General features: G+C 46.2%; 1 protein-coding gene, 1 long non-coding RNA gene and 1 pseudogene across 3 annotated transcripts; 1 reads left to right on the top strand and 2 right to left on the bottom strand.

Moving 5' to 3' along the window:
- The first annotated feature begins 878 nt into the window (after positions 1–878).
- Positions 879–2,697, top strand: LOC133144587 (uncharacterized). Of its 2 annotated transcripts, none has more exons than XR_009710733.1 (2): positions 879–1,128; positions 2,232–2,697. It is a non-coding gene; the product is annotated as an uncharacterized LOC133144587 (long non-coding RNA). The 2 variants fall into 2 exon arrangements; XR_009710732.1 differs by having other exon boundaries at positions 1,578–2,697.
- Positions 2,698–3,951: 1,254 nt separating this feature from the next.
- LOC133144947 (interleukin-6-like) lies at positions 3,952–5,444 on the bottom strand. The gene is made up of 5 exons (XM_061268002.1): positions 5,348–5,444; positions 4,792–4,991; positions 4,611–4,709; positions 4,341–4,484; positions 3,952–4,247 (listed from the first exon to the last, which is right to left on the bottom strand). The coding sequence occupies exons 1-5, from the start codon at positions 5,442–5,444 to the stop codon at positions 4,065–4,067; spliced, it is 723 nt and encodes a 240-aa protein (XP_061123986.1). The 3' UTR covers positions 3,952–4,064.
- A 259-nt stretch (positions 5,445–5,703) lies between these two features.
- On the bottom strand, positions 5,704–8,161 carry LOC133144946 (prelamin-A/C-like; annotated as a pseudogene).
- Between the last annotated feature and the right edge of the window lie 9,188 nt (positions 8,162–17,349).

Here is a 17,349-nt window from a genome sequence, read left to right as displayed (position 1 = left end):
TTTAAACCTCCGGATTCAAAAAGAACAATTTTCTTTGCTCCTTCCTCATAGCAATACAAACCGTACCTTCAGTGTTTAGACGAATATATTTAAACCTAAACGACTTTGGTCTAATAACAGATATTTTTATGAAAGAAAAAAAAATCCACATTCTTCCCTAACAAATATGGAAATCGCAAGTGTTCCATTCTTAATATTTACAGTCAGTATTGTTCTGATGAGCAAGATGAAACTCAACATAATTAGTCCAATGATGTTTTTGACTCTGGTGAGAGGGCTATGAAGTATCAGGGTTTGCACTTGAGAGGCTAATTACATATTTATAAAGGAGTAACTCTCACAGGTACCAATCCCAAAAGAAGGTGTGTTACATATGTCTGTAAGAAAACCTGTGGATTATTTTAATACCTCATTTAGCCACCATGCCAGGTATTTGTAGTATTTCTGACGTCTCTTTCCTTTTCTTCCAAGTCAACCCACCTCCATCAAATCATCATGCTAACACAAAGGTCACCTCCATCCCCAGTGTAAACTGTCGTCTGTGTGCTATTAACGGTTTGGTGTACATAATTTGAAAGGACAATCGATGTGTTTCAGTATGTCAGTTTACAAATTGTGACTGCTTCTGCTTTTGCTGTACATCATATTGTTGTTCTTAAGATGTTTTTACTGGCCTTTTTATATGTCCGAGGATGTGCAGCTCATTGCTTCTGGAAATAAAGTGTTTCTTTTGACTCAAATTTGTCTTTGCTGACTGAAAACTACTATAACTATTAATGCAAAAAAAAAAAAAAGTAATTAACTCAACATGTAACGTCCTGGTAGTTTATTTTTTTGTTTAGATACAAAAATACTAAATAGAAAATGTACTGAAATACTGAACAGTAAAACACGCAGTTACCTCTTCCATCCACAAGACGGCGACACGAAGCTAGACTTCCTGTTTTTTTCTGTCATGGCTCATTTCCGCTTCCGTGTCCTTGGTTGCACTCTGTGGTATCACGCTGCAAAAGCATCCAGGAAAAATGGCAAAATTAAGTAAAGAGACCAAACAGCGGCTGCAGCAACTGTTCCAGTGTGGACAATTCGTCATCTGATGGGGATTTATTCCTACAGTGCTGTACTTGGGTTAGTATAAAAGGCGTGAAATATGTTAGTCGCTTTAAAACCCGCAGGTTGCAGCTAGTTAGCATTAGCGTGTTCACCCTTAACCTGATTTTGACTGTCCGGTAGTTCAAACGTTCTCGTTGTGACTCCTCATCCGGTCGAAAACTTTCCAATTGCCACATTGGAAACTTTTGTCATCACTTTGTTAATTCCATTCCCCTCATTTGGCCAGTTTGGAGATGTAATTGCTTGAAGGGTTGCACAATTGTGGTGTGTTCTCACTGCCAATAAATAAATCACTGAATGGAAGGCTGGGAAATAAATTTCCTGCTCGACTCAGATATTTTTTTCAGAACCTGACTGATGCTGTCTCAAGGCCAAAATAAAAGTTCATCAAATGCCACTCATACTTATTATATCCACCCCATGTTTATTTGTTCTCATATTTTTTTGTGTGTTTCGTTTAACAGGCTTCAAACGAGGAGCAGATCCAGGAATGCCGGAGCCTTCAGTCTTGACACATTGAAAACATTTCCCCCCAAAATTAACGAATCTCATGCCAAATAAATATTTGATGATGAGCTGTTAAACTGGTATCAAAGGGCAAATGGCCGGTGTTGCAATGCGTGCGTGTGGAAAGATACCACTGAATTGTTGGCATAATTCGAGTGAACTGCTGACAAGGGGCGACACTGATTTGCGTCATCCACTGCTTCTGTGTCAGCGTTTTCTCTCGTGTCTGTCTGTGCATTAAAACTGAGAGATTAGTGGAATTCAAGTCGACGTTGCAATGTGATCAACTGCAATTTTCAAAACCGCAAAGGCTGCAATTTGAAAAAGAAAACATGCGTATATTTATTTATTGAATGACTACCATTTCAGTCAAACTGTTTTCTAAGTTGTAATTGAGGTAGTGCCCTTTTTTTGTATTAACTCATGGTTCATTTACCTTTATTGTGGGCATAAGCATAACTGATTTATGTGTAATAGATGATTATTGTCATAAAGTTAATGTATCGCTTGTGTTTGGTAAATATGTAGAAAGAGAACCTTAAAAAAAATGGCAGATTAAGTCAAAAACAACAATGACATATGTATCGTTGGCTGTTTTTGCTTCGTTTCAGTTTACTTTGGGGTTGAAGAAGGATGACGTGCACCTGCGTCAACAACCTCCACCCGAAGACCACGACGAGTTGGCCACATGAAAGTCAATGTCAGTATATGAAGTGTCAATTTTGTCTGAGATATTTATTTGTTATTGTTACGACATTGTCTCGAAGTCTGTTCCATGTTTTTGTCAATAAATGTCTGACAGTAAAGCCCATAAGTGGCCTTACGATATTTCAGTTTTTCAAATATATATATACGATGTATTTGAATCTCATAAAAAGAGATTTGTCTAGTTCAATCTAATAAGTGAAATTCTCAAAAGACACCTGCCAAAGTGTTATAAATCAAGCAGTTCAATTCACAAGTAAGCAAATAGTTTTATTCATGTTTTAAAAATACATTCCGTTTAAAAAATAAATATAATTATCATGCCTTCAAGTATAAAAACAATAATATGTAATAAATATCTTCTTTAAATAATTCATACGAAGGTTTGCAATAAATAAGGTCTTAGATTCACAATGGCTTTTTTGAATGAGCAATAAATAGGTTATCTACAGAATAAAAAATAAAAAAAACTCAGTGCGTCATGCAAAAACAAATACATCCTCAATCCGTCAGTGGGTTACGACACGTCAGTGCAGATCCAAGAACTTCCTTAATTCACTTCATGTTTTGCCCAACATTTCCGACGGGCTTCCGTGGCGGACGTGACTACCGCAATAAACTAAACATGGCGAAGACCTTGGCATGTTTTCCCCTTCGCCGTTCTTTGCGCCTCAGCGCCCTCTCGCCGTCAACAATGAAGATGTAGAGCAGGGGTCCCCAAACTTTTTCCTGTGAGGGCCACATAACCTTTCCCTTCTCTGATGGCGGGCCGGTGTCAGTTTGTAACAGAAAAAGTGTGACGATCGTAGGGGAGCTTAAAAAATTTATTGTTTTCCAGAAAGCCACACATAACCAAATAACGGTTATTTAATAACCCTTTCCAGGTTCTTTACAGAAAAAAAGTCAGGAAACAGATAATAACACTATTAATGAAATAAATAATAACTAAATAACCCTCTCTGAGTTCTTCACAGAAAAAACAGGAAATAAATAATAACTAAATAACTCTCTCTGGGTTCTTCATAGAAAAAAAAAACATGGAACATTAACTTTATGTTGTGCCATGCACAATCTTAACAGATAAAAGTTCAGCTCAGTTGTCAGAGCAGAACCTCTCTGACACATATGAGCAGTCTCTTAAAGTTCTTGTGTTCCTTCCTTATAATCCTTTTGTAGGTTCCAGTAGGCTTGTAGACACTGCTGTCTTGTTTGTTAAAGTTTGATAGTGCGTCATAGTCTGGAGTAAAATTTGTTGTGGCAATTCTTAGGCGAGATCCGAGGTGTTGGTCCGTTTACCTCGATCTTTGACGGGTAGATGTTGACGTTCATGTGGCTGAACGTCACGTCGCGTACGTCGAGCCAAATTGGCCACTCTCTTTTAAACGCTCGGCACTGTGTTCACCCTGCTTTACTTGGGCGACATTTTAACGGAAGGATTCCAGGGGAAGGTTTGTGGGTGGCTTTAGCGCAAAACTGCATCTGAAAGCTCAGCGCGCAAATTACAAGAATGCTGTCGTCACAGCCCACGCTCTAAATTCGGGACTGATACAAATAGAGCGCGAGTGCGCCATGTCTATACACGCACTTGTGAGTGTGCACCGAGCTTTTTGACACGGCTTCCGGTAGTAAATGCGCAGGCGAGCGCTTCCCCATCTACTGGGGAAACGCAGTCATTGCAGGCAAAATGAGCAAAAAAAAATAGTTTAATAATACAATTTGTTCAGGGTTGGCGGGCCGTATTAAACGGTCCCGCGGGCCGTATCCGGCCCGCGGGCCGTAGTTTGGTGACCCCTGATGTAGAGCTTCCGCAGGATGTTGTGCGCCGTCATCTTTCTGTGGAAAGCATCGGGGTGGTACAGTGACCTCAATAGGCTCTCTTCCTCATTGCTACTCAGGCCTGTGACCTCTTCTGGTTTTCTCATCTGCCGGACAAGAGTAAGCAACACAATGTCAAAATAGGTATTATAGTAACAGCAAAATTCATTTCCTATCCCTAAATTGTCACACTGGCCAACCTTTTGTTTGATATTGTAGAGCAGGAGTTCAGAGTAGTGTTTGGCCTCAGACAGAATTTTACTGCCGGGATATTCCTTCTCCACGTGCTTGAGAAGAATTATGTAAGTGGACAGACCTTGGGCCAGCCTGTGCAGGCAAGCCTCCTGGAAAAAACAAATATCTATTCAATCTACGCATAAAAGTCAAGCCGATGCTAGCAAACAATTATGGAAAGTGTCAGTGTCTGTATTTTCTCCCACCTCTGGTGGTTTTCCATTTCTGGTTCTTACCTTGCTAAAGTTGGAGCTGGGGCAGTTTGCTGGAAACTGAGGTGCTTTGTAATGCTCCAGTAAATGAAAGTTGACATTGTTTTGGAATTCATCATCAAACTGAAATTGAAATTAGTCACAAGTCAGATACGTTTTACAGCCAGAAGAAGACAATGAAGGTGCTTTCTGAATTTCCACTTACAGCTTTCTGGTGTTCTTTAGCGGTACCCAGAACCGAGTCCCAAACATGAGCGGAGGTCAGCAGGTCAGAGGGCGCCGTTTCCTCCTCACTTGAGGTGTCGCTTGATGGCAAGACGGTGGTCGCTTCTGTCAACGGAGCGCCATTGGCTCGCAGTACTAGAAAAGCCACCAAGCCCACCGCGAGAATTTGCGTGTCTAATGTGGAAGCACAAGAAAATCATGAAAGAATGGCAAAAGAGGAAGAAAATTCAAGAAACATTCATCACTGACTTACACATGTTGGGCATGTTGCGTCGAGATTACTCTTGCCTTGACCGCCTGCTCTCGTGGAACATGTCTTGACTTCTCATTGCACAGCCGTTATATATTCTACTGACCGCAGGGATGTCCGAATACCTTCCGGTTTCAATTATATACTGGTGAAACCGATATTACACTCTTTTTTTTTTGGTCCCCCCGCACTTTCCTCTATCCCACGTTGACGAGACATAGTACACGATAGACATACAAGTAAACGACACAATATAAAAACAAGAAGTAGGAATGAGGCAGCAAACCCTCTGAGATGCCACCAGTACGGTAGGAGCGGGAAGCCGTGGATACGGAGCTGCCGTTGTTGGGCTTGTTCGGGGAGAATCCGCAGGAGCCGCACATAACTGTACCTCGCTGTCCCCGCAGGTGCTGTGGGCAACCGGCTGCGGAAACAACAAACTCTGAATCTTTTCAAATGATTGACCAGCAGTCAGGATTGCATTAGAAAATGCCCATTTAATTGTATTGTTATACGATATTTTTACAATGTGACCATGTCAAAAGTCAAAGTCTGCTTTATTCTCAATCCCTTCATATGTCAAGACACACAAAGAAACCAAAGTTCCGTTTCCTCTATTCCACGGTGGAAACGGAATTTCCATCATTTTTGATATAGGTGGCAGTGGGTTTCCTAGAAGATAAACGGACGTCAAAAGAGAAATATTGCTTCTTGTCGCTTGAAAGATGTGTCACCTCAGCGTTGAGCAAGGTAGTTTGGACATTGTCTCCGGTTCCCCAGTTGGCCTGTGTCTCCCAGACTAGATCAGAGGGAGGATTGTGGTTTCCGCCAGCACCAGCCGCCCAGATCTGATCACCATGTAAAAGTCATTGAAATATTGAGCACCTTGTATCTGAGATCTTCCAGATAAGATTGATTACCGTGACACTCAGGCCGGGCTTCAGGATGAATTCTGCGGGAAACTTGAATACGATGGGAGCAGAAGATCCAACCTGGCGCTTCACCTGCCAGTTCCCCAAATTCTGATCCTAATAGTTGAAGTTGATCTCAACAGGTTAGTCGTTACTGGAAAATGTGCAAATTTCGTAAGATGTGCGATGTTGCACTGTGACACATCCACTGACCTCATCTCTTTTATTGCCGAGTCGGACATATTTGCCGTCCTGGTCCGCATCCAGGGTGACCTGACACCTAGGAAAGATGAGGCGAGTACAAGGCACAGCTCTTCTGGCGAAGCTCGAAGCCTCGCTGTCAGTGTCGGGACGCTTCCTTTTCCCGCTGGCCGACGTGGTCGAGGAGCGACTTCCTGACATGCTTGTCGACGGTAGACTCTGGGAAAAGCGTGTCCTGCGGACAAACGTGGAGACATGAATTGCTATGACAGGAAAAGTTGTGGTATGTTTGTAAGCCACACACACCTCTCCTGCCCGCTTTCAAGCACCTTCCTGTAGGCACTTATCTCCATATCCAGTGCTAGCTTGACATCCATTAGCTCCTGATACTCATCCAGTTGCTGCTGCATCCGCTCCCTCTCTGTAGACAGAGCCTCCTCCAGATCTTTCACGTTTGCATCACGGGCTGCAAGCTAGTATCAACACAGACTTTTTAAACTTTTGCAGCTGATACAGATTCTAAGGTCCAAATGATAAATGGTGAAATCGGTGACTGGCGAGCGCCTTCCAGCTGAACCCGACAGGCACAGTAGAAGGTAAAAAAAGAGTTCAAGCGATATTTTCCAGCAATTTACCCTGGACTTGTAAGTCTTCTCAATCTCCTCCTTGTAGAGTTTTATTTGAAGTTCATGTTGGCTTCGCATCTCCATCAAGGCGTCGGCCCGTTTGGGTTCATAATCTTCCTGGCGGGCGTTTTCCAACTCCACCATGCGAGACTCGTGCCGGCGTTTGACCTCGCGCAACTCCTACGTGAGACGTGAGAATGACTCAGCTTTATTTTCATTAATTAAATAAGCGAAAGTGATGATAATTGTGTCCGACCTCGCAATGCAGCTTCTTTTGAATCTCCAACTCCTCTTTGAGGGTATTAATGCGACTCTCTCCTTCCACCCTCCTGAGAGCCTCATCCATCATCCCCTTTCGGCCATTGGCCAACCTGGTCTCGAGCTAAACGTGGCAACAACTTTAACACAATCATCACGGTAATTTAATCGTGATTTGATTCACCTCGGCAACCTGCGTCGTCAGATCTCGGTTTTCTGTCTCAAGGCGACGCTTTCCTTCTAACGCTCTCATCAAAGACGCGCCCTTGGAGTTCAGCAAGGCTTTAAGGCGACGCTTTTCTCCTAACGCTGTCGACAAAGACCCGACCCTGGAGTTCACCAAGGCTTCAAGGCGACGGTTTTTTCCTAACGCTGTCGCCAAAGACGCGTTCTTGGAGTTCAGCGAGGCTTCCAAATCTTTGAGCCTCTGCAGCGCTCCTGCCAGATCGGATTCTTTCTTCGTGTTCCTGAGATGACAGATGTACACATAAATATGAACTAAGATAAGTAGAAAGTGTAGCAGTGATAAAGTATGTAAACAGTGCAGGAAACAAAAACAGTATTAAACCCTCGACGCAGTCAAATGTGCTATTTATATTGATGTGCGACTATGGGATGGTTAACTGAAAGTCCAATTGAGCTGCAATTAGTCACGAGGAGGATTTTCCTTGGGGTGTGGCCCCAGCAGCAAAGCAATTATGTCAGCACTAATATCCAGTATCCATTTTGTTGTTGGCATATTTTTGATAAAATGGCCGGGCCTCACCTTTCTTTCAGCTCGTCGAATTCCATCCTCAGCTTGGTCAACTCCGGCTGCAGACGTGCACGCTCTGTGGCCTCCGAGTCCAGAGACGCACGGGCTTTCGCCAGCTCCGTCTCGTAAACGGCCTTCAGGCCAGTCAGCTGCCGGGACACCTCTGTTTCGGATTCAGTGATGCGCAAACGCAAGCCGGCGTTCTCCACTTCCCGGGAACGGGCGTTGTCGACGTAAACGACCAGAAGGTCGTTGAGCTTGCGGAGTTCTTCCATCTCCTGGAGACGTGTGATGCGGTTGGGGGAGAGGTCAATGTTTGCATCTTGAGGAGTGTTTTCTGGGGTCGCCATCTCTCGAGCTTGCTTCTGCTGTTCCAGGAAAGACTCAGTATCATGCATTACACCAATGCCTGATTGCACTTATCAAAGAAACTTCATAGAGGTTTCTTCAAAGTCCAAAGGTTCCTTTGTAAATACACATAAAAAAAAAACCCTCACTCTTTGCAATGGTTCAAAGAAACTTTGCAACGGATGGATCCTAAGGGCGGCTTGGTGGGGCACTGGGTAGCACGTCCGCCTCACAGTTAGGTGGGTGCAAGTTCGATTCCACCTCTGGCCCTCCCTGTGTGGCCTTTGCATGTTCTTCACGGGCCCGCGTGGGTTTTCTCCGGGCACTCCGGTTTCCTCCCACATCCCCAAAACATGCTTGGTAGGCCGATTGAAGACTCCAAATTGTCCCTAGGTGTGAGTGCGAGTGCAAATGGTTGTTTGTCTCTGTGTGCCCTGCGATTGGCTGGCATCCGGTTCAGGGTGTCCGCCGCCCACTGCCCGATGACGGCTGGGATAGGTTCCAGCACGGCCGCAACCCCCGTGGGGCAGCAAACGAGCAGGTGATCGAGCAAGCGTCTGATACGAGAGCATTGCGTTCGTATGGAGCGTGTTTGAAGTGAACAGCAGAGACGAAAGGAACAAGGCAAAGTGTTGTGAAATAAAATATTCCCTGTAATACGCATTGTTATTTGCTCATTGTATTAAAGCAGGGGTGTCAAAGTCAAATGGACGGAGGGCCAAATAAAAAACATTAGCTACAAGCCGAGGGCCGGACTGTTCGAATGTTCATTGAAAAATTTTTAAATGACGCATATAGTCTAGTGAACCTAATTGAACCTACTGAAAACCTAACAAATATATTCCAATATGATCAGATAAATAAAGCAATATTTTCTTATGGCTCTGTCAGTAATCTTTAATTTTCAACAGACACAAAAGACAAATTTCCTTTATATAAAAATCCCCATAACATGAACATTAAATGAAAGAAACCGGTATTCAAGGCACCATCAGTAGCCTATATTTTCTATTTTAGCAAAAGTGGGCTAAATTTACTTCAAAGAAAAAAACAATAATAGCAATTTTCTATCATCCACTCAACTGAAATATTTTTAAAATATAATTGGATTGAAATACAATCAAATAAAGTGCAAAAATCTATTAATCAAAAACAACACTTTGTTTAAGGAGAAGTAACATGCAGTGAAAACAAATATTAAACTTTAACTTTTAAACTTGAACTGAGTAAAAACTCTAAATATGTGATTGCACAGTAATGTTCACTTGTTTGAGGTTGAGGGTGATACTTGGTGGTGTCCCATCTTTTCCACAAGTTCATCAATGTTCGGGGTAAGGCTCTGAGCTGAGGAAATCCTCAGAATTGAGTGGAGGTGTTCAGCAGTAAGTCGACTTCTGTGTGATGTTTTGTTCAGGTTCATCAAAGAAAACAGTTGTTCACACAGGTATGTGCTGCCAAACATAGACAACGTTTGAGCAGCCTAGATGCGCAGCTGGGGCATTGTGTCGGGGAGGAAACGGGCGAACTCCGCAGCACCCACTGCCGCATATTTTGCCCTCAGTGCATCATTGCATTGGAGGTCAATCAACTCCATTTGGAGGTTTGGTGGTGAGCTTTCCACGTCAACAGCAAATGGGTTACCGAGCAGTTCCAACCTGCTTTTTTGTGCTTCAAAGTCAGCAAATCGGCGTCGAAAGTCAGCGGCAAGCATACCTATTTTATCAGCCAACTGTGCGCTCGGGAACGCACTGGTAGAGAGCTTCTCTTTCATGGTCTGGCAGCTGGGAAAGTGGCTCAAATTTTCTTTCCGCATCTGCGTCTCCCACAGAGTCACTTTGGTTTTAAATGCCTTCACTGTACTGTACATATCAGAGATGACACGATCCCGACCCTGCAGCTGCAAGTTCATTGCATTCAGATGACTCGTAATGTCACACAGAAAAGCCATTTCACACAGAAACATTTCGTCTCGGAGTTGTGTTGTGTCTTTCCCTTTGCTGTCCAAGAACAGACAAATCTCCTCACGAAGCTAGTCAAAGTCTGCTTTATTCTCAATCCCTTCAATGTCAAGACACACAAAGAAACCGAAATTCTGTTTCTTCTATCCCACGGTGGAAACGGAATTTCCATCATCATCTTGGAAATAGGTGGCAGTGGGTTTCCTAGAAGATAAACGGACGTCAAAAGAGAAATATTGCTTCTTGTCGCTTGAAAGATGTGTCACCTCAGCGTTGATCAAGGTAGTGTGGACCTTGTCTCCGGTTCCCCAGTTGGCCTGTGTCTCCCAGACTAGATCAGAGGGAGGATTGTGGTTTCCGCCAGCACCAGCCGCCCAGATCTGATCACCATGTAAAAGTCATTGAAATATTGAGCACCTTGTATCTGAGATCTTCCAGATAAGATTGATTACCGTGACACTCCGGTGGGCCTTCAGGATGCATTCTGCGGGAAACTTGAATACGATGGGAGCAGAAGATCCAACCTGGCGCTTCACCTGCCAGTTCCCCAAATTCTGATCCTAATAGTTGAGATTGATCTCAACAGGTTAGTCGTTACTGGAAAATGTGCAAATTTCGTAAGACCTGACCTCATCTCCGTCATTGCGGAGTCTGACATATTTGCCGTCCCGGTCCACCTCATCCACAGTGACCTGCTGGGCGATTTTAGGACGAGCCATGGTCGGGCGTACCCTGGGGACAAACGTGGAGACATTACCGTATTTTCCGCCCTTTAAGGCGCACCTAAAATCCTAAATTTTTATCAAAAGTCAACAGTGCGCCTTATAGTCCGGTGCGCCTTCTATATGGATCCAGTGATGAATTTGTTGATCCATACTGGTTGTACACAGTGCTCTGCCAAAATGTTTTAGTACGTTTTAGTACGACTAGTAAATTACAAGGTCGCATCGCTTCCCAGCATTACGGTAACTATAGTCAGGGGGCGTCACCGAATAGCTGTTGTACCCGCGAGGCTATTTCATGTCAAAATAGGCTGCTCTGTTAATGTTTCGAGTAAACCATCCATCCATCCATCCATCTTCTTCCGCTTACCCGGGGTCGGGTCGCGGGGGCAGCAGCTTCAGGAGGGACTCCCAGACTTCCCTCTCCCCAGCCACTTCATCTAACTCATCCCGGGGGATCCCAAGGCGTTCCCAGGCCAGCTGAGAGACATAGTCTCTCCAGCGTGTCCTGGGTCGTCCCCGGGGTCTCCTACCGGTGGGACATGCCCGGAACACCTCCCCAGGGAGGCGTCCAGGAGGCATCCTGATGAGATGCCCGAGCCACCTCATCTGGCTCCTCTCAACGTGGAGGAGTAGCGACTCTACTCCGAGTCTCTCCCGGATGACCGAACTTCTCTAAGGGAGAGCCCGGACATCCTGCGGAGAAAACTCATTTCGGCCGCTTGTATCCGGGATCTCGTTCTTTCGGTCACGACCCATAGCTCGTGACCATAGGTGAGGGTAGGAGCGTAAATCGACCGGTAAATTGAGAGCTTTGCCTTTTGGCTCAGCTCTCTCTTTACCACGACCGATCGGTACAGAGTCCGCATTACTGCCGACGCTGCACCGATCCGCCTGTTGATCTCGCGCTCCATCCTCCCCTCACTCGTGAACAAGACCCCAAGATACTTAAACTCCTCCACTTGGGGCAGGATCTCATCCCCGATTCGGAGAGGGCATTCCACCCTTTTCCGATCGAGGACCATGGACTCGGATTTGGAGGTGCTGACCCTCATCCCAACCGCTTCGCACTCGGCTGCAAACCGCTCCAGTGAGAGCTGGAGATCACAGCCTGAAGAAGGCAACAGCACCACGTCGTCTGCAAAAAGCAGAGACGCGATGCTGAGGTCCCCAAACCGGACACCCTCAACGCCTCGGCTGCGCCTAGAAATTCTGTCCATAAAAATTATAAACAGAATCGGTGACAAAGGGCAGCCTTGGCGGAGTCCAACCCTCACTGGGAACGAATCCGACTTACTGCCGGAAATGCGGACCAAACTCTGGCATCGGTGATACAGGGACCGAACCGCCCTTATCAGTTGGCTCGGTACCCCGTACTCCCAAAGCACCCCCCACAGGACCTCCCGAGGGACACGGTCCAACGCCTTCTCCAAGTCCACAAAACACATGTGGACTGGTTGGGCGAACTCCCATGCACCCTCGAGGATCCTGCTGAGGGTGAAGAGCTGGTCCACTGTTCCACGGCCAGGACGAAAGCCACACTGTTCCTCCTGAATCCGAGGTTCGACCTCCCGACGGACCCTCCTCTCCAGCACCCCTGAATAGACCTTACCAGGGAGGCTGAGGAGTGTAATTCCCCTGTAATTGGAACACACCTTCTTAAAGAGGGGAACCACCACCCCAGTCTGCCAATCCAGAGGCACTGTCCCCGATGTCCACGCGATGCTGTAGAGACGTGTCAGCCATGACAGCCCCACAGCATCCAGAGCCCTTAAGAAATCCGGGCGGATCTCATCCACCCCCGGGGCCTTGCCACCGAGGAGTTTTTTAACTACCTCAGTGACTTCAACCCCAGAGATTGGAGAGTCCGCCTCAGAGTCCCCAGGCCCTGCCTCCACAATGGAAGGCGTGTCGGTGGAATTGAGGAGGTCTTCGAAGTATTCTCCCCACCGACACACGACGTCCCGAGTCGAGGTCAGCAGCACGCCATCTCCACTGTAAACAGTGTTGACGTTGCACTGCTTCCCCCTTCTGAGACGCCGGATGGTGGACCAGAATTTCCTCGAAGCCGTCCGGAAGTCATTCTCCATGGCCTCGCCAAACTCCTCCCACGCCCGGGTTTTTGCCTCAGCAACCGCCGAAGCCGCGTTCCGCTTGGCCATCCGGTACCTGTCAGCTGCCTCGGGAGTCCCGCAGGCCAAAACGGCCCGATAGGACTCCTTCTTCAGCTTGACGGCATCCCTTACCGCCGGTGTCCACCAGCGGGTTTGGGGATTGCCGCCACGACAGGCACCAATGACCTTACGGCCACAGCTCCGGTCGGCCGCCTCAACAATGGAGGCGCGGAACAAGGTCCACTCGGACTCAATGTCCCCCGCCTCCCCCGGGACGTGGGAAAAGTTCTGCCGGAGGTGGGAGTTGAAGCTCTTCCTGACAGGGGATTCCGCCAGACGTTCCCAGCAGACCCTCACAGAACGTTTGGGTCTGCCAGGTCGGTCCGGCATCTTCCCCCACCATCGGAGCCAACCCACCACCAGGTGGTGATCAGTTGACAGCTCCGCCCCTCTCTTCGCCCGAGTGTCCAAAACATGCGGCCGCAAATCCGATGACACGACTACAAAGTCGATCATCGAACTGCGGCCTAGGGTGTCCTGGTGCCAAGTGCACACATGGACACCCTTATGTTTGAACATGGTGTTCATTATAGAAAATCCGTGTCGAGCACAGAAGTCCAATAATAGAACACCGCTCGGGTTCAGATCGGGGGGGCCGTTCCTCCCAATCACGCCCTTCCAGGGCTCACTGTCATTGCCCACGTGAGCATTGAAGTCACCCAGTAGAACGATGGAGTCCCCAGAAGGAGCGCTCTCCAGCACCTCCTCCAGGGACTCCAAAAAGGGTGGGTACTCTGAACTGCCGTTTGGTGCATAGACACAAACAACAGTCAGGACCCGTCCCCCCACCCGAAGGCGGAGGGAGGCTACCCTCTCGTTCAGCGGGGTGAACCCCAATGTGCAGGCGCCCAGCCGGGGGGTAATAAGTATACCCACACCTGCTCGACGCCTCTCACCGTGGGCAACTCCAGAGTGGAAGAGAGTCCAGCAAGACTATATCTAGTCGGAACTTTTCTGCCTCGCACACCAGCTCGGGTTCCTTTCCAGCCAGAGAGGTGACATTCCATGTCCCAAGAGCCAGCTTCTGCAGCCGGGGATCAGACCGCCAAGGTCCCTGCCTTTGGCCCCCGCCCAGCTTGCAATGCACCCGACCCCTTTGGCCCCTCCCACAGGTGGTGAGCCCATGGGAAGGGGAACCCACGTTTCCTTTTCGGCGAAGGCCCGGCCACCAGACGCTCGCCTTCGAGCCCCGCCTCCAGGCCTGGCTCCAGAGGGGGGCCCCGGTGACCCGCGTCCGGGCGAGGGAAAACGTGGTTCAATAATTGTTTGCATCATAAGGGGTAATGTGAGCCGTGCTTTGTCTGGCCCCTCACCTAGGACCCGTTTGCCATGGGTGACCCTACCAGGGGCATGAAGCCCCAGACAACATGGCTCCTAGGATCATAGGGGCACGCAAACCCCTCCACCACGATAAGGTGACGACTCACATTTCTTTCAGCTCGTCGAAGTCCATCCTCAGCTTGGTCACCTGGCCTTGCAGATGTGCACGCTCTCTGGCCGCTGAGTTCAGAGCCGCACGGACATTCGCCAGCTCCTTGTCTGCATCTTGAGGAGTGTTTTCTGGGGTCGACATTTCTCGAATGTGCTTCTGCCTATCCAGAAAAGACAGTCAGTATCATATTACACCAAATGCCACATGCACGTATCAAAGAAACGTCATAGAGGTTTCTTCAAAGTCCAAAGGTTCCTTTGTAAATACACGTCAAAAAAAAAAATACAAATATAACTATATAAATATATATATATAGATATAATACATATAAATATTAACCTCGCTCGCAGACGCGCAAATGTTTTAAAAAAAAGGTTCACTCCTTGCTTTATTAAGCCACATAAAGCTACTTTGCGGCGGCTAAGCGTCGCAAAAACGGGAATCGCATTAAAAAAACGACATAAACAACGCCTTTTATTAAACTTTTAACAGCCGCAAAGTTGTAATAAAGGTCCCGTTCAATTTCTGGCGCAGCTGGTGGCTGCTTTGGACCGCTGACTGGCGAACGCCTTCCAGCTGAACCTGACAGGAATAATAGTAGAAGGTAAAAAAGAGTTCAGGGGATATTTTCCAGCAATTTACCTAAACAGGTCTCGGGACACCTCTGTTTTAGATTCAGTGATGCGTAAATCCAAGCCGGCGTCCTCCACTTTCCACGGTCGTTGTCGATGTAGAGATCTTCCTGTGTGCTTCCTGTGATGCGCTTTCAGTGGTTTCTGGCACTACACCAATGCCTGATTGCACTTATCAAAGAAACTTCATAGAGGTTTCTTCAAAGTCCAAAGGTTCCTTTGTCCGGAAAAAAAAAAAAAAAAAAAACCTCACTCAACTTTCAAGCTGCTGCTAGAATATTCTAGAATATATGTTATGTTCTCATATTTAACATTATGTGACATATATGAACATGCAATACTTGACATGCCCAATTTTGGTTTACTTTAATTACAGGAGAAGTAGAGGGTAAAGGGAAATGTACTTTTGGCAGTTTGCAAACACATTTGATTAACGCTCCGTTAGACACATATAACCATATCAATATAATTTCTAGTAGTAGTGTGGTCGCTTAATAAGTGGAAAGGAATGTGCAGGCTACATGAATTTGTTTTCTTCAAAGTATTGTGGAACAGGAGGTCCAGAAAGGGAGCATATCTCAAGGCCGATGGGAACGCGAAAAACAACTCGTCTTTGTGGTCCAGACACCTGTGCTGAGCAGGGGAAAACCCAAACGAGGAGGAGATGACCACAGACCATCGACCAATCACCACACAATCTTTTGCATGTTTGAATATTCATATTGTGTTTCTTTAAAACTGGGCAACCCGGAAGAATGTGTCGTCTTTTCTGGTCACGAAGGCACACGAGTTTTTGTGTTAAGGACCCAAGACCCAGGCGCCTGTATTAGCTTGCTTTGACAAGATTAAACAATTGGTAAATTCGGTCTGATTGATCTACTGGTCTTCTCTTTGACAGAACAAACTCGCAAAATTGTTAGGTGCGCCAGTGTGTGGATTAGAACATGGCAATTTTTGTGTTAAGTGTTGATCACAATTTGGAGTCAGATCAATAGCTAAAATCCGTATCCTAACAAGGGTCATGGATTCATTCTTTACCAACACCGTTTGTGTTGATATATATTTTGCTGGCCTGCTGATTTCAGCTCTCTCTATGATTTTTCTCTTCTATGGATGTTGAAATCCATAAGCTCAGTGGCCTAGTGGTAGAGTGTCCGCCCTGAGACTGGAAGGTTGTGGGTTTAAACCCTGGCCGGGTCATACCAAAGACTATAAAACTGGGACCCATTGCCTCCCTGCTTGTATATTTCCATAGAGCCTTAAAAAGCTTACCTGTAATACACTGGAGGCTTTGGGGAAAAAACCAAACATGTTTTGAACATAGATTTTTATTTACTCCACCAAATATTGCAATACTGTACAGTGTTGGCATCTCTGATGTTGGCATCTGTCTCTCTGCAACAGGCTAATTATCCCAGATTAGAGAAACGTCGAGTTGACGTCTGAGTTATACAAGTGCACCAGTGGTGAACTCTGCACAGCATGTCACGTCATCCGCATTGTCAAGTTCTCTTCCTTACCATGTTCACTTGTACTTTTTTTCCTCTTCAATCTGTGGCGAAGGCCCAAAGCAAGAGTCAAATTCATTGAGAGAAAGTGTGCCTATGTGTGTAACCCCCCCCCCCCCCCGTCTGGCTAGCATGCTTCAATCCGTCCGTCTAACCAGTTCCGGCCCTGCAGTAGCTCGCAAATGCACTCTCTACTACTTCAACAACATTTATTGTTCATTGTGGGAAAACAAAATGCACAATACGTCATCTTTAAAAGACAGGTAGCCGCCACGTATGAACTAGACCAAACAGTTGTCTCATGTTTCAGCTCACCTGCCGTCTGCTTCAGGTTAAACTGGAATGTATAGCAGCAGCAACCATTCACACACACAGATAACACGACCTTTGGAAAGGGGGCTAAAGTACTCACACTAAATCGAAGCATTTTGTTAACTTGGCACAATGAAAACCTTTTATTATTTGTCTTCATAATAACGCCTCATGGACATATCTTCTTTATCTTCAGTGAAGAATGACTGCCGTGTTGAGAGGCTGAAAGAGGAGCTGCTTCTTCTTTGCACTACTGTCATCCTAAACATAAAAGAGCTCAATAAACATGAATGGAAAACATAAAAGACCAAAGTGCAATTACAAACTGAAAAGTACTTCCCATAGACTAGCATCCACCAAGATTGGAAAGTGACCAAAATATGCAATCAATGTGCAAAGCCTTCTACTGAAAGATAATATTATTTTTGCAGAGAATGATATGAGGCAAAATT

Source organism: Syngnathus typhle, linkage group LG20 (genome assembly GCF_033458585.1).
Source record: "Syngnathus typhle isolate RoL2023-S1 ecotype Sweden linkage group LG20, RoL_Styp_1.0, whole genome shotgun sequence".
NCBI lineage: Eukaryota > Metazoa > Chordata > Actinopteri > Syngnathiformes > Syngnathidae > Syngnathus > Syngnathus typhle.
Note: the sequence above shows the minus strand (reverse complement) of the source record. Positions and strands in the feature narration are given on the sequence as shown.